Source organism: Cyprinodon variegatus, unplaced genomic scaffold (genome assembly GCF_000732505.1).
Source record: "Cyprinodon variegatus isolate N-32 unplaced genomic scaffold, C_variegatus-1.0 Scaffold241, whole genome shotgun sequence".
NCBI classification, from domain to species: Eukaryota; Metazoa; Chordata; class Actinopteri; order Cyprinodontiformes; family Cyprinodontidae; genus Cyprinodon; species Cyprinodon variegatus.
The window spans coordinates 712,091-739,629 of NW_015150694.1; the positions used below are offsets into that span (position 1 = coordinate 712,091).

Genomic DNA, 27,539 nt, shown 5'->3' on the forward strand with positions numbered 1-27,539 from the left:
GGTGTGTTTAGGTAACACAGTTAGCTACCTCCATTAGATACTTTCCTATAAGAAGGGTTCATCTTATTATGTAACAGCTTTTCTCAGTGCAGGACAGGTTTTTACACAGATTGGTTTGGATAAAAGTTTCATCAGTTATGCACTGTGTGATTCCTGGGTCACACTAATGCATGGGATGCCTCAAGACAGCAAGAAACAGCAACAGAAAATAGAGTCACTAAAAATAGGATAACCAATACACAGAGAATCGGTGTGTTTTAGTGAATCATAAATAAGGATTTTATCATCAGGTAGAGGTCTGAGGTTTATCAAATTCCTATATAAATTTATATCTTTTCTTTTTCATACCTTTTAATGAACACTAACTGTATTGTTTAGGGTCTCTGTCCTACTGTTGAACTGGTTTTAATCTAGATTTAGGTGTTAGATTTAATAACTTATTTGTCTCTTTAAAACAGGTTGCTATACTAATAACTGAATTCACCACGTTTGTATTTGGTGGTTCTGTTGATTGCTGGTCTTTGTTGTTTGTTCAACAATTATGATGTTGGTTGTAATAATCAAAGGACTGGTTTTCCAAAGTGCTGTGATTTATTCCAAAACAACCTTGCACTGCCATAGTTTTTTAAGAGGAGAAAAACAATCTCTTTACTGCTTTCCCTTCCAATTTAGCCATATTTGACTCACCCAAAGGTTGAATTTGTTGTTGCAAAGACTCAAGAAAGATTTGCAAATGGCTTGAATGTCTTCACTTTATGAGAAAATGCGTCAACAATTTCAACTACTGAATTATACATTTAGAAAATGGCCTATTGAGATTAGTAGGCCACAATATTTCTCCACTAATAGATGCTGATAAAGATTCTCAGTCATCCATGTCATAGTCATTCCGTAAAAGTTCAAAGAAATCCACTGGACTTGGTTTTCAAGATTTGAAGACGTTTTGCCAACTCTCCAGGAAGCTTTCTCAATTCTAAACTTTTACGGAATCCACTAATAGATGTTGTATTTGTAGGGGTCAGAGTGCTAAAGTCTATTTGTATGGTTAAGACCAGCAATCTTGCAAGAAAATTCGTCTTTGAGTTATTTGCAGTTGGTAATAAATACATTTGCACAGAAAATACAGGTACTATTGTTTTCTCTTAAATTTGTTCCAAATTGAAGGATGTTTTTCAATAACTGTTGTAATGTCCTCAAACTATTTTAAATATCTTAAGATTGTAAACAAATCAGTTTCTCGATTTTACAAAATCATCTTTTAAGATCAAAATAATGGGATCCCGATATGTTATTAAGAATGACTCTTAAGCAGGCACAACCCCAGACTTTGAAACAGTTTTTAATAGTTAATTGAAAATGCTGAGAGGGTAATAGGGTTAGCAAGGACTTGGATGGTGAGTCTCTGAAGGGAAAAAGGTGTGAATTAACAGATGAAGGTATGAAATGGTTTGTTGTTTAGGGAGAATGATGGCTTACAGTTACAGAAGGTGGGCAACATCCAAGAGGGACTGTGCTAGGTCTGCAGGGGAGGAGAGATGATGAAAAGTGGTGGAAAGACGACAATGGTGATGTGTTGGAAGGTGGAAAGGCTGTAGATGGGATTGCTGAAACACAGATCTGATCTCATGAATGCAGTGTTACAGAGCCAGAAACCCAGCTGGGTAGAGGCAGACCAAACCTTTCCAGAGGGCCGGCATGAGATGACAGTCCAGGATATCGAGGCTTATTGTAAGCGATGCAGTGATTGCTGGTGTTGAGCTGGATCCAGTCAGCCTGAGGAGGGAACACCCCACCACAAACACCAGCCTGCAGGCCTAAAAGGGTCTAACCATTGAAGCCACCCAGCGGAGGACCAGAGGAGGAAGACTTCTCAAAATCAGGATTAAGAGACGGGTCCAACAAAGAACAAAGGACCAAAGAGGCTTATCGACAATCCAGCGAGATAAACCCCAGGATGGCAGTAAAAGGGTGAAGAAAGAGCCCACTGAGAGCGGACTGAGGATGGGACGTAACTGCAATTGGGTCATCCATCCCCCCAGATCGGGTTGGGTAGTCAGGGCTTGCTGAATGGATCTTTCAAGCTCTCAGGTGAGGGACACAACAACACATGAAGGGGGGAAGGATAGTGAGGATGGAATATGTTGCATTGTCAGGGACCTGAAGCCTTTAAAGGGCATCAGTTTTGGGATCCTTAAAACCTGGACGATATGTGATGGAAAGATAACGGGAGAAATACAGAGACCAACAATATTTACATGGGTTGAGACATTTACTCATTTGGATGTATGCCAATTTGTTGTGTTAAGTCCAAATGATTATTGGGAGCTGTGTACCTTCAAGGCAATGACTTCATTCTTCCAGGACAAGTTTTATGACTAGAAGCTCTTGATCACCTACATCATCATTAACTTCAGTGAGAGTTCATATTTTTAGAAAGGAAGATTTTTGGGGTGAAGCTTGTTGTCAACTGAGGATCTTTGAGAAAGCGGCGCGCCAACACCAATATAGGAAAAATTTACTTCCAAGGTGAACTGGGCCGCAGGATCTTGATGAACAAGAACGGGAGAATCAAAAAACCTTTTCTTCAGCTCGTCAAAAGCCTGGTTTGCTTTGGGAGTCCAAAGGATAGTCGCTTTAGCTGAGGTAAGAGCAGTTAAAAGAGCGGCAATGTAACTGTACCCTCTGATGAATCACTAGCAAATGTTTGTGAAGCCTAGATACCGTTGGAGTTGTTTTCAGGAGTCAGGGAGGGGCCACTCTTGGTCTTCCTTGATTTTGGTCCATCTGCACCTGTCCACCCTCAAAAACATAACACAGAAAAGGAGGACACACAAAATCCACCTGTCTCTGCTTTTACAAAAAGATGATTTTCTAATAGCCTCTGGAGGACCACTTGGACATGGGTCTGTTGTTCTTCCAGGTAATCTTAAAAAGGAGAATATCACCCAGGTAGCAGTACACAAAGATGGTTAGAAAGTTTCTGGAGACATCATAGGTCAAATGCAGGAAGACGGCAGGGGCATTACAGAGGCTAAAGGGCAGGTACCCAAAATGAACAATGGGTTTTGAAGGTGGTCTTCCACTAAACACCTGCTTGGATGCGGACCAAATGGTAAGCATTACAAAGTTCAAAGTAAAATTTGCTATTTCTAAAACTGGGATCTGTTCAATAAAGATTCAATGATTTAAACAATCAAACGATTTTTATTTAAAATCTTGCACCATCAATAAGAGGTCTATACTTAAAGTACTGCTTATTATTTACGCTGTAGGAAAGAAATTATTAAATAACTAAATAAAATGTATCTATGGTCTAACATTTACAAATAATGCTGAATGTATCGATCCCTAAAATTGCTGTTTGAAGACAAATTTAGATTTTTTTGTCCCTTTAATTTCAGAAGAGTTTGCAGGGAAAGGTGTGCAGGAACCAAAGCTTTAAACTAGCTTTGTTCTTTAAGTACCAGAATATATCACTACTGGAAAGAAATCTATTATATTAGTCCCTCATTATTTTCCTCTCAGAGAATCCTCTTGTGTTCCTGCTTAGGTCATTTCATCTCCTCTATCTCTCTCTTGGCTAAAGGTATAGTTAGCTTTGTCTCCAACAGAGGAAAGGATTGCCACAGGGCAATATGAAATAGAAAGGCTCTGCTGGTCTCTTCAGGTTCCGTTTTTGTGGACGCCTAAAGGGGTCCATAATTTAGAACTGAATACCACCTTTAGATTAAGTTACACAAAGCACAAGTTCATGTTTTGGTGTAAGAAAAAAGGTTTTTCTTTTTATGGAATAGCACACTGTACAGTGCAAACAAAAATGTATTTAACCAAGTGTCCGGAAGGCATCATAATCATTTGATTAACCAATCACAATTTCACTGGTGTAATTATTCTAAACAAAATTCTTCATAGTACAGAGAGTCCAGAAAAAGGGTATTACTGTAGCCTAAATTTTCACAACTGTAACTGTTTTCAAATGGAGAATGTCAAACAAAGCAACACTTTAAGGGCCTTTAAATGTGGCCAGGCCATAAGCAACTAAAGTTATTTTGGATTGGAATAGTGTGTTTCTGACAGTAAGTAGAAAGCTTTACAAGAACTTCAGAAGGAAACAATGTACATGGATAGAGGGAAAAGACAGAGGTACCATAAGGGGAGAATCCTGCAATGAACAGAGACAGAGCTTATATACTGAGGGAAGAGTGGAGAATGGCATTTAAAGCAGATAAGTTGATCAGGTGAATATGGAGCAGGTAAGGCAGAAGGAAGACAGAGAGATTGAGGTGGAGGGCACTAATTAACACGACATTCTAAGATTAAAGAAACCACTTTAAAAAGACTAGGGATTCATTTATATGAAAATGTGAAAATACCTAATAGATAATAATGCAAACTCCTGTGACATATGACATAAACTAGGGGAGTGGTTGCCTAGAGGTTAAAGCATTGCATTTAGGTCTTGGAGGTTCTGAGTTCAAGTTCCACACACTCACACGGACTGCCAATCTGGGTCCCTAAGCTAGATCCTTAACCACAGACTGTGCTCCAGGCGCCGCACAATCGCCGATTTTAATTCTGTTATGGGTGTCACAATTTTATTTGTATATGGAAGGCATTAGCTAAAGAACTAATGAAACTTTAGGAAATATATTAATGTTAACATAAAAAATTTAACCACCTGCAGTTCATTCATCATGTACTTTTTATACAACCTGACCTGACCAAAAAAAAAATGCAAAAATGTAAATAAATTCAAACCAAACCAAATGTTGCATAAATACAGTGCATACAAAACATTGGCAACTCAAAAACTCATTCAATTTCCTTCTACTGTCTCACAAAGTTTTTGTACAAATGTAAATGGTAGCAAAACAAATCTGTATCATAATGACATACTAGATTACACTCGTTGTAGATGTAAATATCAGTGATGCTCAGGCATGAATCCGTTGCTCTGGATGTCCAACATCCAGGGTGACTCTCGATGCTGATTTAAGCGATGTTGTGATGCCATATTTCACGTCTGCACATGTTTGAGATTGTCGCTTCACGTAACTTTTTCATTCGATGGGTAAAACGTAACATAGCTTGAATCTTCATAAGACTGGAGAAGCCGTAGTCTTCAACCACACTGTAGGGTTGGATATTCTTACAGATAAATGTAACGACAGCCTTCATAAGTTTCTAGGCTCGCAGAGAGTTTACCTGTAACTTTCACAAAAATGCCTTCTCAAGCTGCATTTGCTTCGAAGCAGACACAGTTTGTGAGTGGCGTCTCGTTTAATGGTTCCCATATTTGACCTCCACGTAGTAAATCTTGCATACCATTGGGCTCTTGTCCAGTTCATTGCTGCTGTCATCTCTTTCAAATTCGAAAGATTTCCTGACATCGAATATGAATATATATATGTGTATATATATATTGTTGTATATGCATTGCAGCATAAACAGCATGGTGATGGCAGTGTGACAATATATATATAAAATTAAATGCTTACAGTATTTTTGCTGCATTGTATTTAGATTGAAACAACACTCTCAAAAAAAAGTCTGTAACAACTAATCATTAATCCCTTTAAGGACCTTTTAAAGACTTCAAAGATGTTCACTCCTCTCAAAAGTATTTTCATTTTGCCTGTATTCTACTTATGTCTATTCTAAGCCAAACTGTTTGACAAAATGTCATCATGGGTTCATAATGACAATTAAGGTTCTTGATTCTTTACTATTGTAAAAAAGAAAACATAAACTGACATGTTTTCAAAAACATGAAATCCTTCCAATCTGCAGAACCTTCCATCCTTTAAGGTTCTAGAATCGACTATGTATATCTCTGTAATTTCCCCAATCAATGTTAGAAATTACAGGTGAAATTTTCATATTCTTGTCATAGATATAGTTTTTTTTTAGGAGGGAGTTGTGAAGAGAGGCTAGGTGGGGTGGGTGTAAAAGAAAACAATATTGCAGTCTCAAGCCTGAAACTGTTTGTGTTTTCTGCCCATTATGAGTACCTCTACTGTGAAGTAAATGAGCTTAACAAACAGGGAGGACGAGGAGAGAAGGCACAGCTAGCAGGAGGAATCGGCTGGGTTTGTGTACAGGCACACGCTGATGTTCAAAGGAAAAGCGTCCGCCTTCAGTTTCCCTGAATTAAATCAGCTTTGCGGCTAATTTTCTCCACTGCTTGGGTGTGTTGACAAGGAGCAACTGCTTTTCTCTCACTCTGATAAAGGAGCATGGCTTTATCTATGCACATCCTCTGCTTTCATTTTTTGTGCACAGGTCTTTCTTGTCGATCCTTTAAGGCAAGGCTAGACTTTACATTGTGCAAATAAAAAATCTACTTTAGTTTGACCTAATAAACTGCGGGACAAAACAGGGACCTATATCCCCCCATGGACAAGCAGTGGATACTCTGTCAGTCAGTAATTAGGTTCATCTAATGTGGGAGGGGATGAGTGGAAGTAAATGGGTATACTGTAGCAGCTGATGTTTTTAACCAGGCTTTGTCCGGATGTTTAAGGCTGCAATAGCGTGAAGCTTGGAAGAAAAGCCTAAAGCAGGAAGAGGAGTTCTAGTGAATCATAATTAGTCCGCTTCAGTTCTCTCACATACTATTACCATCCTTATCTCAGCCAAATGTTTCATCGCCTGCTGCTCCATTAGTCTTTTTTCGGTGTCTTATCTGTCCTTGGCTCATTCTCTCCTCCGTCTTCCTTCTTCTCTCTTCCCATCATTCTTCTCCTGATTAGGGCTTCTCTCCCTGTAGGTTCTAACGAAGCCCAGATGACTGACAAGTCTCTCACAGCTGACCTGGCCTTTACCTGAGCGTTGCACGGCCTGAGTGACGCTGTGTTAGGTGCCCAATTACAAAGAGAGTTTCAATCAATAGCCCCTTTGCTGCCTTTTTTTTCCTGGCTGCCTCTCATTGCCATGACTAACTGACTTGCTGACAATCCAACTGGGAATGTGTGAGGTGATTGCAAGCAGCTTTGGAGCCTGAATAATTACACTTTGCCTGGCAGTTGTATCCTGATAACACAGGTATTAGACAGAGTGAGCAGCCCCTCTGCCGGTAGCTGGTGAAGTCTGTCAAATTGTCTTTTTATTTCTGTTACGCCAAATCTATCAGAATTTGATATCATCTTGCTTGTTCATCCCACTTTTTTTTGCTATAAGTAGCGTCTGTTGTGCTTCAGAAATGTTTGACGTGACACGAACATCTGGAAATACATAATGGAATCTGCCTCTTTTCTGTCATATGACATGGCTGAGCGAGATGAGGGGAGACAAGTCTGTTTTTCTTCCTCTTTTTATTCTTTTCTTCTCTCCTCTCTGCTCTTGTACAAATGCATTAGAGGCTCTGCTGACTTGATTCAATGCTGCCCCCCTTGCCCTATCATCAAAGTAAGATTTAAATGAAATAAAGCCTCCTGGTAATAAGGAGGTGGATTGAGGAGCACTTTTTGTTTCACTGTTCTCTTCCAAAAAATAGAGGCAAGAATCAGGGTTACTCAGTTCCAGCCCAGCATTGAAGTCCTAAGATTTTGGACCTGTACCTTCAGTTGACGAGATCAGAGTGGCGGTGTGCAATTGCAATCAGTACAGCGAAGGGAAAGAAGCTGGAAGAAGTGGGGAAAGAAACTGGTGCAAGTCAGATTACAACAAACGAGAGTGTGTGTTTGCATCTGTCTGTGTATTTGAGAAGCAAAGAGCGAGACGGAGTGAAGGAGAGTGCAAGCCAGAGTAGAAGAGAGGAAGGCAGAGGGAGGGGAATTGATATAGTGAGAGGGAGAGAAAGAGAGAGAGAGCTGGTTACGTGGAACAGCACCCCACTTCATCAGGCAGCATACGGCAGACCTGCAGTGCGATCACACAGCATGGCAATGGGGCTATGAGAACGAAAGACAGAACGTTAAAAGAGAAGAGCGCCAGAAGGAAAGGGGGGGGGAGTTAAAGAAGCGCCTGAGGGATATGCTTGAATGAAAAGAAGGTGGTTGTGTAGGGATGATCACTGGCTGCATTGCTCATCGTGGATGTTGGAAGGACGTGGCAGCAGTGACTGAGGTTCAGGCAGGTTTGTGGTCTTCTCTGTTGAAGTAGGAAGCGTCAGGACGTTATGCCCTGTGAGCATTGAGGGGTAAGCGTGCGTGCGCGAGTGTGTGTAAGTGTGTGTGTGTGTTCCTGCATCAGCACTGCCTGCATGTCTCAGACAGGCAAGGGATGCAGCAAACCTCTGCCCTGAGCGCAGAGGCTGCTAGCTGCACCCAGCGTGGAGAAGAAGAACCTGGTGGGCTCGGAGCAAGAGTGGGGGGTTGCTCACCTCAGGAAGGAACTAGCTTAGCATGCACTGTGGTCCCACGGTGGTCCTCGCTTCGGGGGAGAGTGAGCTCACCTGCTGTGCTTTGGATCTGAACCTGGATTTACTGCTCTGAGAGAGGAGAAGCACGTTCTCCAGCGGAGCCGCACAGACAGCTGCCTTCTGAAGGAGTGTGAATGCTGAGCTGCACTGGAAGCACTGGAACCAGCAAGGACATTGAGCTCTTTGCCACACAGCTCACCTGGAGTGAGGAATATATTCTTGGATTTGAATATGAATTGAGGAGTTTGGAATCAGCACACTGGGAATCCAACGTTTCTTTGTGGGATTTACAATATGTCTACCTGATCGTACTTTGTGTGGCTATGGAGTAAGGACAAAACATGATTTGAGCAAATGTGTTTTCCTTGATTTAAAAAAAAATAACATGAGTACCTCAACAGTACTTTAGAATGCTGCTACCTTCATTGTATGAGCCTTGTCCTAGCTCTCAAAGAGGTTGACCAATGAAGCCATGGGACTCAGCCAGAGCTTTACAAGTATGTGGTGAAAACCCTGTCCACTTTATTTTGGGGGATCTAAATATAGAAATATGTGTTGCACCCTAATGATTTTAGTATACTTGAAACTAAAGGGAGATCTTTAGCCAAGTAAAACATGTGTTATATATTAAAATGTCAGCTCCTTGTTTTCCCTCAGCCTAAACTATTTTTTATTTGTAGTGTTGTGTCGTAGATAGAGACTTGTTGTTGTTTGTTTTTTCTTCACATTAGCTCATCTGCTCACTAAAGGAATGTTTAGTGAACCTTGTTTGTTGGAAGATGCCACAGTGGCTCGGTCCAATGTAATTAGGAAAACAAAGCTTCAGATGGGCTTCCTTCCCTGCACTACCTCCACCCTCGCCTGACACCTTCAGTCAGTCATACTAGCACCAGTAGGTGTAACATTAGTCTAGTCAGTCCCCTTCAGGGGCCCGAACGTTGCCTGCAGCAAATCCTATTCTACTCCTGTGTTTGAGTTAGCCGGGCCCCTGCCTGTACAGTGGGAGCCCCTCATCCCCAGCCTGGACCCTGTCTCCCCCCCACCCCGCCTGGTGCTGCTGCACTCGGCTCTGCCTCTGCTGGCCGAGGATGATGTGGCAATGCCATGTGTCGTCCTCTGAGTGCCGCTGCTACCGGCTGAACGGCTTCTCCCTGCTGAAGCGCTTCCCTCTCTCGGCAGATGGGGCCTGTGGTAAAGCCCTGGACCAGCCGGTTGGAGAGTGGCTGGAGCACGTGGGGCTGCCGCAGTACGAGAGCAAGTTCCTGCTCAATGGCTTTGATGACCTACGATTCATGGTGAGTCACCTGCAGCATGTCATCGCAAGGGTCGGTTCCACTTTATTTCAAGCCCTTCCCTGCCTGTGTAAGCCTTGCTTCATTTGTCTTTTCATGTCACCACGCTGCTCTCTCACCCACTTGTCTCCCACAAGCTCCACCCCTTTTACTGCTTCTTCTTAAGCACCCTTTTCACCCTTCCACCATAACAGTGTTGGTCCTATACTTAATACCTTGTCTGTAGCTCTGTGTAATGCATGACCCAGTAAAGACTTAAAACTCCCCAGTGAATTGTTTTTAAAAATGTGAGCTACCACCAATAGAAAGACAGATAACAAGCCAAAGATCTTCAGCTGAAGGAACCTGATGTTGAACCACCTTAATAAAAACCCTATTTACTACAATTTCAGTCATGCCTAAAATCAGGAATGCTCACTTAGTTTAAAAACTTTATGAATGTATGAATTTAACAGCCAACTTTTCTAAATGTAATGCTTAACAACATCATTTACAAATTTCCTAGCCAGAATTTAGCTAAATAATCTGATAATCTGGATGACATACGGTTGGGAGCAGTATTTATATATTCTGTAAATGTAACATAATACTTTTAGATATTTCCAGCGTTAGAGTTAACAAAACTCTTCCTATTCCTCGTCAGGCATGATGGCTAGAATTATTCATATTTGCAAAATGCCATTATAGTGAGAGAGAGAGGAAAATCAGGAGGAGGTAGGTTCTGTGTCCCAATGTTGTTTTTGATTGTGTTTTCTATGCAATGTGCTCATCCACCTAAAGCCAAAAGCAAAACACCTTTTGAAGACAATTTAAAATTTAAATTTTTACTTTTAAAAAAATTTAAAAACAAAAATTTTGGAAGCACACTTAGACACATAGATCCTAACTTTTCAACAACACCAGTTGTGCCAGGAATATTTACTAAACATCCCAGCTATGGTGAGAGGTTTCTTAAAAGGACATCCCAAAAGCTTGATCAAGTCATGCTGTTAAAAATGTTCAAATAATTTTTAAAAAGCAAACCAGAAGAAAGTTAAAAATAAAAACTTTCTCTTAAGATTCTCTCTTTTATTTTGGCATTTGGTAAATACAAGGTTTCTGCAATCATCTTAGGGCAAAACAACAATCATTGAGTTTGATTTAAAGCCAGACAGTGAGTGAAAAAGGCTCTTGTGATTATTTCTATCTAATGTCAATGAAATGAGAAAAAAAAGCGTCCCATTGCATTAATAGACACAAAGTTCAAATGAAAAACACAATGGGCCTCATGTAACAACATTTTTGTATTTTTATTTGTAAATTTCTCTTACTTTTTCTCCTACATTAAGCAGCTACCCATGCGCCACATCAGATATAACAAACATTCTTAATCTCTGATAAATTACCCTCGAAAATGTGATGCAGTCCACCTGTATATATGTGAGTGAGAGCTCATGAGAATTGCAAATCTGCATAATTACCCCCCTGATAATTCAATATTTGGCTATGATTTCCATCGCTTGTCAGTCGGCGTTCATTCACAAAAATGGCATTGAAGACAAAGAAGAAAGACTTTACCAGTTTGGAGGTCGGAGTTCTGAGATGAGCAGCAGAATTAAAGGAGCAGCATAAGCCAAGCAGTGGGGAATCAATCACAAGAGCTGTAAATGATGTGGTTGCACAATTACAGAAGTATAAATAAAAACTATTTGATCAGAAAATGGGGTCAAAAGCATATCTAGCAAGATCAAGATGGTCAGTAAAAACTACTGGTGGTGGAACATATGACATAAATGATTAATAAGAGTTCTATATCTACCAACATGACACAACGTTCTGCAAAATCTACTTTTAATACACAAGCACCACATCTGACCACGTCTATGCTCCCTTCATTGCACTCTCTATCTCTCTCATACAGTAAACGTAATAATATTAATGGTGAAACTCTAATTTGGCGAATCCAGAAAAACCTAAACATTCCACATTTAGTGTAAGAATAAAACAAAAGAGCTGCCATGGAGTGGAATGAATCATACTTACAAGTTACGTTACTGAACCTTCTCTCTGAATTTTCTATACATTTTTTGTTCCAGATGTTATTTCAGTAGTAGCTTGATCCCACATAGAGCTCACGGACTGTTCTTTCTTTTGACAAACTTATAACTAATTAAACCAGTGTCCCCTGGGTAACCAGATCTAAATTAGCTCTCTATGATGTAAGTTGCCAGTGAGTGTTTGCCTAGTGGTTAGAGCAGTGCGCTTGTGCTCTGAGAAGGTTGCAAGTACCTGGTTCGATCCCCACAGCTGGCAATCTGTGTTCCTGAGCAAAACTCTTGACCCCTGATTAATCCCCTGGCACCACAAAATGGCAGCCCACTGCTCCCCAAAGGGATGGGTCAAAATGCAAAGAACGGATTTCCCCATCGTGGGACAATAAATTGATTTATTTTTTCTTTTTGTTCGTCTGCACATGCCAGCTGCAAGTGTAGGGACCGATAGTTCTGTCATTAGCAATCTGGACTAATAAAATGGACGATTCCTTCTAAGTAACAACAAATGTGGTCATTTAGTGAAAAATTTGGTTTGGATAACAGCTGAGGCAAGGCTCCTACGTCAAGTCTGGAGCAATCGTAAAAAAAATTTGTGCGAAAATTAGAATATAGAAGAAAAATTATGCAACATTTTCTCCTAAATCAGTCGTAAAAACCATTAAACACCAAATTTGTTTGTATAAACGCTTCTTGCATGAGGCCCAATGTCTTTAGCCAGATAAAGGCTAGAAAAGGTCTTAGTTTGCACATATTGAAAAAAAATATTAATATGTGATTACATCCACTTAGAAAAAAGAAACAAGATATTACTTGAGTTTAAGTTGTGTTTAAGTGCTTTAACAGTTTTGTCCAAATGTGGGTTTTTTTATACAGGTACATTTTGTTGCTGGTCATAAAGATTTTTTGTGGTTGCACTCTTACTTTCACCACTGCTCCCTCTTTTCACTTTTCCCAACACGCTTGTTCTAACTTCACAAGATATCAAAGCCCTACAGCAGCATGCTTTATTTTTATATTTATATATGTTCATTTATATGATATTGAAATACGCTTTAGAGATCTGACTTAGATTTCTCATCCCAAATGTATCATTTAGCCTGTAAATAAAATATTTTCCCACAATTTTTTCAGCATGACTGTCAAAAAAGCTCATATAATTATTTAAACGTTGACACATTTTCCACAAGACTTACTCTTTTTTTCCCCACAGAACTATGTCAGATTACATTTGAACATTTTCGCTCAACTCCAGCTCAAACGATGTCCACAATCTGACTAAAAGCCTTATCATGTTTCCTGTAAAGAACATAACATGGAAAGCTGATAGCTAAGTCATAAGGGACTGTGGAAAACAGAATTAGATTTCCCTTCCACCGGTCATGTTCTCAGAGAACACGGCTCTGTGTTGTAAGAAAGCCTACCCAGAGGGCTAACTGTGGACATTTCTCAGACCACAGAGCTGTGTTGGGACCAGAGGTTATATGTTACATCTGTTTGTCACAGCTGAGCTTGGTTAACTGAGATCAGTAAGCTCAAAGAAAAAAAACTACTCTCACTTTCTGGGACAAATATCTGAAAAGCGGAATAATTTAAGAACTTATGATCACTTCAACTTTGGTTTGCAGCACTGACCCGATCTTTAGATCCGTGAAGGCTCATGTGACAACAAGGCTGCATGAGTCATGCAGGTCTTGATATGTCGAATTAAAGGATTACATCAAGAATGAGCCGCATGACATAAAGCTGAATCAATGGATCACTCATCTATTAATCTGCTTTAATCCTCTTACACTGATATTGCTGCATACAGTACATCATTTATCAAAAAATACATCCAAAGCCATTTTTTTCACCTTATTTATCTCTTTTAACTTACCTAATGGAACCTTACCTCCATTTGGTTTTTATTTATTAAAACTATTTCTGTATTTAGGCAGTCAGGGTCTGAATTCTCGCATACTTAAAGAGTATTGATTTAACTTTTTTCCTCAGAGTTAGGCCTGTAGGACACTAGAAAAATGTACAGTTGCATTAACATTATAACTATATGAGAAATATACATTAAGGCTACTAAAATGTTTCTGAAGGGAAATGTTGGTGCATGACGTCATGCTTTAGCTTGCATAATGTTGTGCAGTCTCTGTAACCTACTCTCTACCAGGCTGTCGCTAAACTGCTTTAATTTTCATGAAATGTACTAAATCTGCTCCCGTTTATGTTTTATTTATTTTTTTCGTATCTCACTAAATTTAGCCATTTTCACAAAACAAACACAAAAAAATTACCCCCAACACTGTTTTTAGCTGTTTTTGGTTGTTTATTGATGACCCATCAAGCCGGTTTGAGAAGATAAGTGTGTTCATTAATGAAGGCAACATAGTTTGTACGAAGTGGAATGCAGCAGTGATGGTGTGTACCCCCCCTTCACTTTCCTTTTTGAAACAGTGTTGGTTAATGAATGCGGATTAGGCGTCCTATTGTTCTCTGCATTCTGATTTGCTGTATTCGTTCTTACAAACTTTATATTTAAGGCACACTCACCGCCTCACTTTGTAAGCTGACAAATGCAAATGTAATGGACTGTCATCAATCAATGTTACCTTAAAAAAATCTCCCCACACATAGTTAATGTAAGTCCAAATATCTTCAGGTCATACATGCAATACAACAAGAAAAAAAAGGGACAATTTTTCAAGGTTTTTACATAGATTGCATCTCTATTTCTTCCCTCCTCTGTATCCTGCGTACAGCATCCCAATAGATTCTTGAGCACACTCCCATGGGAGGCATGGCCTAAGGGGTTGTGATGCTTAACAGCCCACTTAAACCAAAAACAGCTTTGCACTGGAGTCCCTGTAACCAACAATAAAGTTTATTGGAGTACAGGACAAAACTGAGCAACTGAAATAGCAAATGGAAAGCAGCAGTGCTGTCAGCTGTGATGGTGCATATGTCGAGTGTTCCAACCAGCACAATTACTGTTACTGAAAGAATGAAAGAAAGTTGTAATGATACAAAGGGGAGCTCCATTTCCTTATTGACCAGCTATTTCTGCTCAGTAAGGTTTATTTTGATAAATATCTCGAGAAAATTAGCTGAGCAACAGTATTTCACTGCAGACCGCAGTCAAATTCCTATCAAACGGACCTTTGACCACTCTGCAGAGCCCACTGCTATCAATTTTGCAAGACACAGCCCAAAATTGATGTTGTGCCCTGCATGGAGAATAAATAGGTTTCAGAATGCAGTGCACTGGTCTCGCTTTTGGCATGAAAGCTGCAAAATCTGTGAGCTTTACCTTTATAGTTAAGTTAAAAGTAGGGGTGGGCCATATGGTAAGATTATTTTAACATGATTTTTTTCACATAAAATCACGATTTCCATTTTATCACAACTTATGGCTTCCTTATAAGTCACTGGTCAGTATTACCAAACCATTTCTGTCAGTAAAACAGTCATAAAAGACAGAGAAGAAAGTATTTAGGCCAAAGAAGCTTTCTGAACGGACATAAATTTAAATAGAAGCAGTGTTGCTGACTTGTGTAAAGAACATAATCATAAACCTTAGATGTGGAATGGCAATTTTCATGTAGGCAGTTCTACTACTTTGAGCAGGCGTTTGAACCCCTCGTTTTCAACTGTCTTTAACAGAACCATATCTTTTGCCAGATGAAAAGTAACTGCTTGTGCTATTTCACTTCTGCTCTTGCATCTCTTGTCATATGAAGTGCCTTTATCAAATGGCTGCGTTAACGTTGTCCGTTTGGGTCCAGCGACTGCCTCTGACTGGGATTCTGCCAGTAGTCCCCTGACTGTTTGGCTCTCAGCATGCATGTTTCAGATGCTTTCTTTTAAAGTTATTAAAGAAGTTTGTAGTGTTGTCATTCCTCATGCAAATTATTATTTTTTGGTCTAGTTATTTAGGGAAAAGGAAAACCAGTTCAATATAACAAAGGTAGAGTTGTTTTTAGTTACCAAATCCTCTGTTTGTCTCTATATGACTACTACTAACAATGAGGCATGTAAGAAAGTGGATCACTACTGGTTATTTGCCATGAATGGTCAGTGAAGATACTTTGTAATATGTCAGGTATGTTGGTAGATAAGCATAGAACTGCAATATATAGAATGTGACCTTAACGATCCATACAAACTTCTCACTTTGGCAGATCGTCTGCACGTTCTAAATATTCACAGTCTATATCATCATGTTGCACTACCCTACTTAAAACTGAAGAAAAGGCACCAGGGTACTAGGGATGTTAATCACATCCATCATGGCGATTCAATTCAGTATCGATTTCCAGACCCAACGATTAGATTATTTTCAATACTCAAGAATACACCACGATACGATTCGATTCCATTATTTTTTTTCTTTTTTTTGTACCTTACAGGCTAGACAATGTTTCAAATTTTAAATAAATCAATGAAAGCTGTAATATTGTTATGCATTTGATTTGAGAAACTACAGCAAATAACAGAAGTAGAAAAGTTTTACTCTATCTAGGCCTATTAAAACCTCATTCACTGAAAAACTGAAAGGCCTTGCATCAAAAAATATTGTACAAAATCAGTGCAATGAGTGCAGTGCAATACCTAAGCTCCAGAGTGTCGACGTCCCCGCCCCCTCCAAAGACAATTTGCTGCACCTCTCCCAAACTGTAGCTGACCGCAAACAGTGCCGCAGACAGGAGGCTGGCTTGTTTGGTTTTTATGACCGAAATTGCGGAAAACAACTCATGAAGTTTGACCAGCTAGAAGAGCGAGGTGCGCAAGAACGCAGGGATCCTTTTTCCACCTGGATCTCCGCTCTTTTTGGCCCTCATATCCCTCCGTTGTCGGACTAAACTCGCCCCACACTTCCACTCCTCTCCGGCAGTATCTCGATCTACAGCGAATAGCACGGACCATGATTCAACATTGAGCATAAATCAAAAAATGTCTAACCAAAGTATAACCAGGAATCGAGGTAGGAGGGCAAAATAGGTTTAGCGCCACTGCAGCACGGGAGGGAGAATTACGCCCAGAAGCAAATGCATAAAAATAGACCGGAGGAAAAAAAAACATGAATTGATACTCTTGCAAACGTATCGATGCATCGGATTGTCGGCTGTTGGATCGATGGATTGATACAAAATGATTACTATTTACACCCCTACAGAGTACTCAAAAGGCGTATTTAGAAGTAAACACATTAAAAAAGCCTGACCACAAAGTGAGTACATAGAAGATAGCAAGCAAGAGTTTATTCTCAAAATCCCTGATCCTAGCAATTCACTCCTGAGTAAAATTATTCATTGTTGTCATATTAGGGCACATAGCATTCAAGTTCTATAGATCAGAAAAATGTATTTTCAGTCATTTCTGATGTGCACCAAAACTTCAAAAATAAATGTATACAGTTGTACATAGAAGTCCTGCTAAGAGTAACTGATTGTCCTATATGAGCTACCAGTGGTCCAAAATGTTAACTCCTAATCACTAAATATCTTTAGGCGCAGGTAAGGTCGCAATATGTGCACTCAATATTTCTGATATTACCAACAAACGAACTAGGTAAAATATGCACATATTACTAATAGTCATTACATATGAAGTAAGCTTTCTGGATCCTGTATTACATTTTTTTATTGTGATAAAACTCAAGTTTAAAAATATATGAACAATGTTCTTTTCTTTTGCTTATTTTTTCAATTTAACATGGTAGATCTAGCATTCTTGCAAATTCATTTAAATCTGTTGATTTATAAAGTATTTATTTATTTATAAAAAATAAATAATTACATACAAACAGAAGACAGAAAACGAAACAATTCACCTGTTCTAAGGTCTCCAAATCATTCATCTCCGGATTGCTTTGCATTCAAATAGATTTTCTTCTCACTGCTACAGAAGTTGCACTAGCCTTCGAATTGATGCCTCTGTGCATTTGTTAAATCCTTTTGTATTTCACAGGATATATGTTTCAACCTTTACCATTATTGTTTTGGTTTTTTTAAACACAGGCAAAACTTATTTTTTGTTGGAATTTTAGGGTGATTGTAGGAAACTCCTACAGCAAAAATGGGACTGTAGGTCATCAGGCATGCATTTGCTCTTTCTCATGTCACAACTAATGTGTCTGCTGAACTTGATGCATCAAAGAGATAAATCATTAGACTCACTAGGCAAATTACCCATGCAATCTACAGAAAGATGTGGAAGTTGCAAACAAGAGAAAGGTCAGAGTAGTCAGCCTAGTGTTGTGAATGTTTAATATTGTGCCCTTTTAGGGGGTGCCAGGCTTGTTTCAGATGTGATCGATCACAACTCATTTGTAGGACTCTGTAAAGGTGGTTACACCGATCAGTAGATGGCAGCACTATAGCTTTTTTTCTTTGATTGGATTTCCTAAAAGGACAGCCATTGCCAAGGCCAGATTGATGTTGCAATGTTTGAAAAGCAGTGATTTAGGAAAATATTATTTTTTCCCATTTGAATACATCAAAGGGTCAGATTTTACTCACAGAGTAATTTTCATCCACAGAGATACAAAAAAAAGAAAAATGCCTCCAAACAATAAATAACAATCACACCAAAGAAAACTCAACAACATAAATAAAATAGCAAAGAACAGCAAAAGGGGCCATCATCTAAACTGTTGGGCTTTAATTTATGTGAATATATTAACATGCATATTTACTATATAAACAGGTTATCTTTAACTGACATATCAAAATAAGCTTGTTGCCTCTTACATCAATTTGGTTATTAAAGATTATTTTAATTGCTAACTGACAGAATAATGTGCAAGTCAATGAACGAGTCAAAATTACAAGTCTATGTACATTTTCTAAACATTCGATTAATTTTAAATTACATTATGACTCGGGTCATATGTTATTCCACAAGTTCTCCTGCCAGAACTTTTGTGATTTAGTTTAACAACGGAAGTGAGATTATGAGATGTCCAATCCAAATCCCTGATGTTGTCACTAACCTACATCATAAATAATTTAAAGGTATACTTTAGGTCATTGTCCATTTGAAATAACCACTGGTGTCCAGGCTTACATTTCCTGACTGATGTCTCTGGGAAGTTCACAGTTTTATAATGTACAGAAATGCTCCCCCGACATGTTGGTAATATCCTCACATTTTGCTACAGTATGGTTAAACTAATGGCTGACCAAATAAAAGGTCTTTGTCCAACAATGCGTTTACAAACCCTGAGCTTTGTGTTGATTTTTTGTAATGGCTGTGTGGACTTCCAGTCTATGCTGGTATAATTCAATTTCAATTCAGTTTATTTATATAGTGCCAATTCACAGCACATGTCATCTCAAGGCACTTTACAGTTCAACCAGATCACAGAGTTAAATTGATTCAAAGTTTTCTATCTAAGGAAAACCAGTTTATTGCATCGACTTATTGACTCGAAGGCAGTCCCTCACATTAAGCATGCTTGTAGCAACAGTGGAGAGGAAAAACTCCCTTTTAACAGGAAGAAACCTCCAGCAGAACCAGGCTCAGTGTGAGCGACCATTTGTCGAGGCCTACTGGGGTTCAAGGAGACTGAAGCAGACATACAAAAGCAACTGTAAACCAGCTCCACATGCAGCCCTGTCCAGGAAACATACAGCCAGGCAGACAAGCTCTAAGCAAGCTCCGATGTCAGAGGATGAAGAGAGCACATCCAGCCAGTCACATTTAGAAATGGGACTAAACTGAAAAACAGGCAGATCTTCAACATTTATAAAACAAAGGTGTTTATGGCAGCTGGACAGCTGACATTTCTCTCCAGGATGGAGTCACAGGAAACAGGAACAGACCAGATGAAGCTACTGTAAGAAAAAGCAGTGAGAGCATAGTGTTAGAGATTGAACTAACACATTCTGCAGAGTGGGAGAATAGAGGTAAAGTGAGGCTGAATTATGAAAAAGGGGCCCCTATGTCCTCCAGCAGACTAAGCCTTTAGCAGCATAACTATAGAGATAGCTCAGCCACTCTAGCCACAACCTCAGCCACTCTAAATATAAGCTTTATCAAAATGGAAAGTTTTAAGCCTACCCCTTATAGTAGACTTAAACTGGTAGTTGGCTCCACAGGAGAGAAGCCTGATAACTAAAAGTTACTGTCAGGGTTTGGTTGTGGTTTAGAGGACTCAAATACAGAGGCAGAAAGGCTGAGGTGATTTCTGCAGTTTAATTGGTGAAAACAGTTAACAACGGCAGGAATCAAAAATCCAACTTAAAATGTAACACAAAACAGAACCATAGAGACATCAATGGAAAACCATCAGCAACAGGGAACCAACAACGACAGAAGCAGCAACAACAGAGGAACCAACAAGGAGTGACAGCAGAGGGAGTGTATATATGGCTGACTGAGACAAAGGCAGGGCTAATGAGCTGATAAGGAGCAGGTGTGAGTGGAGACAACGAGGGAGCCAAGGGAAAGGAGCACACACAAGAGGGCAACAGAGGACAACAATAGAAAAACATGAGAACTAAAAGAAATCTAGAAACAAAGTAGGAAATAAACCCAAAAAAAATCACACGGATCAAAGTAAAACAGAAAGTAAGACCATGACAGTTATATAGAAAAGGTATAGAACTCATCACACAGTGTCACACCAGATACTCTTTTTAAAGCTATAGTCAATATGTTGAAAACTGGAATTTTTTATGTACATTTTGCTCCAAAAAAAAATATAAATTTCTTGGACTCAGAAAGAGTATAACCTTTTTGAATGGTATGTTTTTGAATTTTGGAAAAGATAATGATAAAAACTCTTGATCACTTAGACTTAGACAAACTTTATTGTCATTCTGTATACACAGAATGCATACAAAACAAAATGACTTTGCCTAACACTTACAACAATTAAATGAACACTACCACTATAAAGTGCAGCAGTCATCAGAATGTAAACAGAGTAGGAGAAATCGAAACCAGTTTAAAAATGATAGTGCATTAATATTGAAAATTTCAGTGGAGTGTAAACTAAATATGGTTCAAAATGCAGTAGAAACAGGGAGAAAAGTCTGAAATCATGCTTTTATACATCTTCCAAAGTTAACTATAGGCATAAATATGATCAAATATTTATTTTGTCACCAGAGAATATCAATTTGTTATGACACCTCTCCCATGTGGGGTCCTCCTATTTTATGTTGTGGGCTTCACTCGTTAGGTGGGCCTACCTGAAGTGCAACCTCTGACTTGTGGAAGGAGGATTTTTTTTAACCTTCAATATTCTTGTACAGGCTTGGTATGAAGCACAGAAGTTAAACCATTTTGCTGAAAAAATGTTATGTTTTAGTAGTTACGTAGATCATCTTTGAGTTATGTTTTCAATAAACCCAAATCAGTTAAGAATTAGCAGTTTATTAATATTTGTATATGTACCATGCTTGCCTTCCACTACTAACAGAGCAGCTCTGCTTCCAAATGTCTGGTGGACTAAAACTAGCAGTACTCAATAAAAACCCTTTGAAACATCGCTAAAACAATCATGTTATAATATGCAATTCTTTAGCCTTAGTTTAGGGTAAAGCAGCTTCTCTCTTCTTTTTAAGATCAGATTTTTGCTTTGAATTTCTATACCAAACCTTGAGTCCTACCATGATTATTATGAAGAAGATTGTCTGTAAACGTTGCCTTATTATCTTAAGTATTGTTTAAAGGTGCATCAGTTGGCATTCAGTCACCAGGAGGAGCCGCAATATAGAGGTTACTGTCATTACATCTATGAAAAAAAGCTGTGTCTCCTCAATCATAGTATTTAAAGTAAGGATGGACTTAATTTATCTCATAACGATAATTATTTTCAAGATAAAAAGAAATAAAATAGAAGCCTCAGAAAAATTAACAATTATTTTGCCATGTTTATCAAACTCCTTAAAGTCGTAGGGAAGTCATATTTAAATGTCAAATCATTCTGGCTTAAACATGTTTATAAATGTACTATATTATATATATTATATATACTATAATGATATTTTCACAAAAGTTAGAAAATTTCTATTTAAAAAAAACAAACATTTTTCATTATCTTATGCAGGCCAGTTAGTTATACGTCAGCTTGTACACCTAAATTCGGCCAATCGTATATCAACGGTCATCTGTCAATCAAATTTCTGCAGTCATAGCATCTTGATTCATATGTTGCAGCTAATATATGCAATGTTTGAAATAAGAAATAAAAATAATTAACTTTCCCATTGAGTTCCGTCCCAGTGTTCATGGGGATGGACGTCTGTGTCTTCGGCAGGCGTAGAGCTAACAGAACTGGCAGCGTTGCGAGGCAAGGGCTCAAACATGTACGGCTGTAAGCCTTCTACACCANGTCATCTGTCAATCAAATTTCTGCAGTCATAGCATCTTGATTCATATGTTGCAGCTAATATATGCAATGTTTGAAATAAGAAATAAAAATAATTAACTTTCCCATTGAGTTCCATCCCAGTGTTCACGGGGATGGACGTCTGTGTCTTCGGCAGGCGTAGAGCTAACAGAACTGGCAGCGTTGCGAGGCAAGGGCTCAAACATGTACGGCTGTAAGCCTTCTACACCAAACCAAGCTTCTGCCGCCCTGGTGCCATCTTCCACATCTTCGTCCCCACTTTCCTCCTCTAAATAAAAAATGTATGACGTAGGAGACTCATCCACGACGCCAATTTAGTGCTACTTGGTCCCAATTTAATTTTTCCATTGGGAACCTACTAGCACTAAGTTGCTAACTGGTTAGTTAACAGCCGTTTCCCTACAACTTTAAATGTAATATTTTATAACTGTTTCCAGAAAAAAAAAAAAAAAAACAATAACACAAAACTACTAAAAACCCAGTGAAGAATTATACAATCACAGACTGTAAAGTGTATTGAAAATATTTATTATGTTCATATGTTTTCTTGTTTGTTTTTTTTTTGTTTTTTTTAGCATTCATCTGTTAAAAAAAATAATTCATTCACTCAAAGATCAGAAATGTCATAGCACTGTTATACAATAAAATTACATTGTGATTTATATTGACATTAAGCTAAAATCTACACCTAATTAAAGATTAAATAAATCTTTTGGAACTTATCTAAAAGACTAATTTAATTCATAACACCGACCAGGATGCATAGAAATCATTAGTTCACCTTTCATTGGACTTTGGTATTTATGCAGTGTCTGAAAAATCCAAGAAGAATCGGGGAGGAAAGCTACTAAAAAATAATAATAAAGAAACATCTGAGCAACAATCTTTTAGTGCAATTCTGAAGCCACAGGCATCTCGGCATGTTTGCTTTGTTGTACCTACAAGCTACTGTCAGGATAGCAGAAGATAGTATTCTGTGTATTTTGCAAAGTTTCCCTTGCTCCCCCCTTAGAGCAAAGAGGCCGGCACTGGCATGGTTCAGTGAGACTCTCTGCATGTGATGATTGCTGTGAGATGTGGCTTTTGAGGGATCATAAATTATGAACAGCTGTGCGCCCATTCTCATAATTTTTACACGACGATTATCATTTTGTGCTCCTTTTATGCCACCAGAAGTGGGGCGGCTGTGGCTTCCATTCTCTCTGCCTGTATGCCTACACGTTTCCTCCCAGTCCAACATTCAACATAATTCCCTTATTTTTTCTCCTACTATAACTCATGCTTTGTTGCTTTAATTTCCAAACAAATGTGGCAGTGAGGCATATTGTCTTGTGTAGAGCATCTAAAAGTTCCCCATCATGCATTTACATTGCATTTCCACTGCATTAATATTGCATCAGTCTGTGCAGCCCTTTCTGTTCCTGTTGGTATAATGTGGAACTGAACATACATATTGTAACACAAAAACCTATTTTTCCTCATCGGTTCACCATTAACGCCCACTGAGTCTTGAAATAGTAACGGAATCTGTTGTATTTCCTTCTTTTTTTTTACAATTCCTCTGTGGGGCAGACCAATAGAGCAATTCTAATTCAATGCTGCTTTAACTGAGTGCATTTAGTGAGATGAAGGACTTCTTCCATGGCTACATCTGCAAGTCGTATCAGATTAAATCAAGCCACCATAGCTCATAAGCTATGTAAGAACTGAACCATACATTCCCGTCACATGTTTCAAATGCAGCATGAAATAATAAGTTTGCAGAGTCCCCCGAGGCATCATCAAACTTCAAACTGTGTTAATAAAAGTGGAGAATCTATTTTGGGCCTCCCTCACGTCCCACTCAACTTCATTTTGACCTTTTATTACAGCGATCAGTGAGTAATCTCCTGACTTCGCCCTGATCCAGGCCTATGGATGCTGCTGCATTGTGTGCTCCAAAATCAATCCGATGAAAGCCAATTGGGTAAAGACTACAGACCATTTTAACAGTCTTTGCAAGAGAGAATCAATCGGCAGCAGTACTGTGTGAGGAAAAAAAAAAATGTAGCTCCTTGATTTCCTGCTTATCCTGTGACTTCATTCCTGCCAAGAAAAAAAAGAGAATACCTCGACCTGTGATTGGGTATCTCCAATAATTAGGCAAAAAAAGTTAGATTTTTTTTTTCAGGATATGAGATAAGATTATAATTGCAGATTATGGCCTTAATCAATCAGAAATTGTGGAAGAAAGAGTGAAATAATGGATGTAATTTTGTTCCCCCCACTGAGATAGCAGCAAAGGCGTCCCGTAGATGCTGTTGCTGCTGCTGCTTCGGAGGCTTTGTTCTCTCTGAGTCGCACCAGATTAGATTGATTACTCTTGGCATGCACAATTTATTTGACTTCATTGTCCTCCCACTCTGTTGTTAGTGTTCATGTCAGAGATGTGCATATTCTGCGTCTTTGCACATGTACAGCCACAATTTGCGGTTCTCTGGAAGTGTGGTGAACAAGTCCGAAGGTTTTATTGATCTGATATATTCTGAGAAAACAGTATATGTTAAGATGTGTGTAAAATGAGATGTACTACATTTTTTTTAAGTCTGCAACCAAAGTGTGCCCAAGAGAGACTGTTTGCATGGATGCTTTTGTCCGTGTGGTTGCGCTTGTGTGTGAATGAGTTTATTTGCATGTTTTTCTCGTGTTTTTGCACATGCAGGGAAGTAACGTGATGGAGGACCAAGATTTAAGAGACATGGGGATCACTGACCCAGGACACAGAAAGAAAATCCTCCATGCAGCACGCAGCTTTCCCAAGGTACTTAACACCACAACACGAGAAATAGACTCAAGTGCTTTAATAGCAGTTGTCAATTAGAGAAAATGAAGCGAAATAAAGGTTTTGATTGCGAATGGATGTAAATGTGATCTTCTTCCCTTCAGCATTAGTCCTTAAAGCGGAAATAATAATTTTCTGCACATAACATACTAATCAGTTTCAGGCTAGAAACTGGCGCGCAAATGAACCTGAAATGCTCATCCATTCATGAATGTATTCATGTCGCTGTATTTAAACAAAGCTTAACTAAGCATTAATTTATCTGCTGAAGGGTTTTGTGCTGAAATCATATTTTTAATGCTTTTATTTTGGTATTCTACTTTTGTTAATTGCTATCTTAAACTTACAATCTAATGTAAATTTCATAGTCATTCATGAGTGGATGAGTGACGCTATGGGTAGATTCAAACATGGCTCTAGGTTGATCCAGATGCTTGAGCTACAGGCAAAAATAAAAAAAAGCTAACATGCCAATTATAAGACATTTAACTTAGAATTTAAGCACTTCATGCATAGAATTAGTTGTGTATTATTGGTAGGATTATAATGTTTATCTGAACAAGACATAAGAAGATACTTCACTTGTTTTTTAAATAGCTTAATGACTGTAGGAAATTCCCTTTACCTGTCGTCCTGTGTTAGAATAACATGGCGGAGAACTGCGTTGGTCTGGTACAAATCAAAGATGACCTCAAACTTTGTCTTTAATAGCTGATTTTAAGTTAATACCACAGCATTTGCTTTCACACACCTCTTTCTGTCTGTAGGTCAAACCTCTAGGTTGTGACGGCAGCACATCTTTAGCCTCTTGGTTGGATGGCCTTGGCCTGCATGAGTATCTCCCCAACTTTCTGTCTAATGGCTACCGCACCCTGGAGTGTGTAAAGAACTTGTGGGAGCTGGAGATTGTCAATGTAAGAATTGCTTAAAAACTACACTTTTAAATGATTTTAAATGTTTATTAATTTAAAGTGATGTTTTTTTTTTTAAGTTCTTTATCATTAAAACTGTTTCTCACAGGCCCAGAAATGCCATGGATTCTGTTTGAGGTTAAGAGGCACTTTATATTGGATTCAGTGAAATTTGCATAAAACAAAAGCTCAGACATTTTTTTTTTAAATCACTGGGTAATTAGTAGATAAAGAACAGATAATGTAAATTAAGGAGAAAAGTGGTGAGTGATGACAAGAAAAGTCTAATTAGGTTTTATCTTTGGGGAAAAAGTGTGACATGTTTTGATCAGCGGTGATTATAAAAGACGAATCAATATGGCATTGGAATGGTTGATTCAGCAGGTTGTGCTTTAGTGCAAATATTAAGTTTGAAAGCAGCTACAGGTTTTCTTAAGGTCTATAAAGTTGTCAAAAATAAAAAGACAAACAAAAAAAATTTACGCTAGCCCTTTGAAACCGATCCGAGAAAACTTCAGACCAAGAATGGATCAGTTAAACATGCCAAGCTTGGTTCTTGCAGCCAAACATGGTTCTTATGACCATTTAAACATCATGCTAGCACGGCATAACTCAGACCTGTTATTGAAGCATGTTGGTCTCAGGCCAGGCTGTCCTCTGCCACAGGTCTTGTTAGGACTATAAGACAGGCTTTTGCAAAAGAGAGATAAGAAAAAAGAAAAGTTCCAAAGAACTTTCGGAATAGGCTAATCATCGTGTGCAGAAAGTGATAGAGTGTTGATGGACAGGATAACACAATAAAAGGAAGAATTGAGTAAAGGACAAAGTCAACCAATAGGTTTGCCAAGTGAGGCTGGGGTGGAAAAAGACCAGAAGAGCTGATGAGTGGAAATATGAAGCAGAGGCAGAATGAAGGCAGGGAAGCTGAGAGAGAAAGACTAATCAACACAAATGCACCTAAGCTGAGACACAAAGATATCAATCAAGAGGAAAAGATAAACATAGATCTGAAAGAAATAAATCACAGTATGAAGAACGAAACACAAAAATAAACTAAGAAACTAAATCCCAAACTATGAAGCAACATGATAGGACCTTAAATGTCAAAACTTAATACAGAAAAGAAACCAAACGAATAAAAATAAACACCTGGAGAACATTACAAACCTTTCAACATTATTTTAAGATTTCTACATTTTTTATATATTCACTTTGCTCAGTAAAAGAACTGAATACAACAGAGTATTAGGGCCAGGCCGAGATTTTTTATTTTTTTTTATTTGAGAATAAAGTCTTAACATTACGAGAATAAAATCGTAACATTGCACGAAAAAAAGTCATAATTTTACGAGAATAAGGTCGTAACATAATGAGAATAAAGTCATTATATTACAAGAAAAAAGTCGTAACATTACAAGAATAAAGTTGTAATATTACAAGAATGAAGTCATCATACAACAACCTGTTTCAGAAAGAAACCTTCGAGCTCTGACCACCATATGAGGCTGACAAGCACCACCAAACAGCAACCTGAGTCCACTTTCATATTCTGCCCAGTATGATGCTGCTGTGGAGATTTCCTTATTTGTCAAACCAGATCCAAAGTATAATTTCACATAACGCTCGACATTCCTCATTTTAGGGAAGACAGTGCTTCTTGTAGGAGTTGTCATAAAATATAACTTTATTCTGTTAATATTACGACTTTATTCTCGTAATTTTATGATTTTTTTCTCGTAATTTTATGATTTTTTTCTCGTAATTTTATG

At 38.5% G+C, this 27,539-nt stretch overlaps 1 protein-coding gene across 12 annotated transcripts in view; it reads left to right on the top strand.

The window, feature by feature from the left end:
* Window positions 1-27,539, top strand: part of LOC107089148 (ankyrin repeat and SAM domain-containing protein 1A-like) — a 75,909-nt gene that overhangs the window by 24,307 nt on the left and 24,063 nt on the right. For 11 of the 12 annotated variants that reach the window (XR_001481419.1, XR_001481420.1, XR_001481421.1 and 8 more), the window contains 3 exons: window positions 9,542-9,657; window positions 24,740-24,838; window positions 25,627-25,773. Coding sequence is in view for 8 of the 12 variants with exons in the window: in XM_015381751.1 (XP_015237237.1) it covers window positions 9,542-9,657; window positions 24,740-24,838; window positions 25,627-25,773 (362 nt within the window). In the remaining 4 variants the exon portion in view is untranslated. Of the gene's footprint in view, window positions 1-7,827; window positions 8,860-9,541; window positions 9,658-24,739; window positions 24,839-25,626; window positions 25,774-27,539 lie in introns of those variants that run through there. The other variant, XM_015381758.1, reaches the window with a different exon arrangement.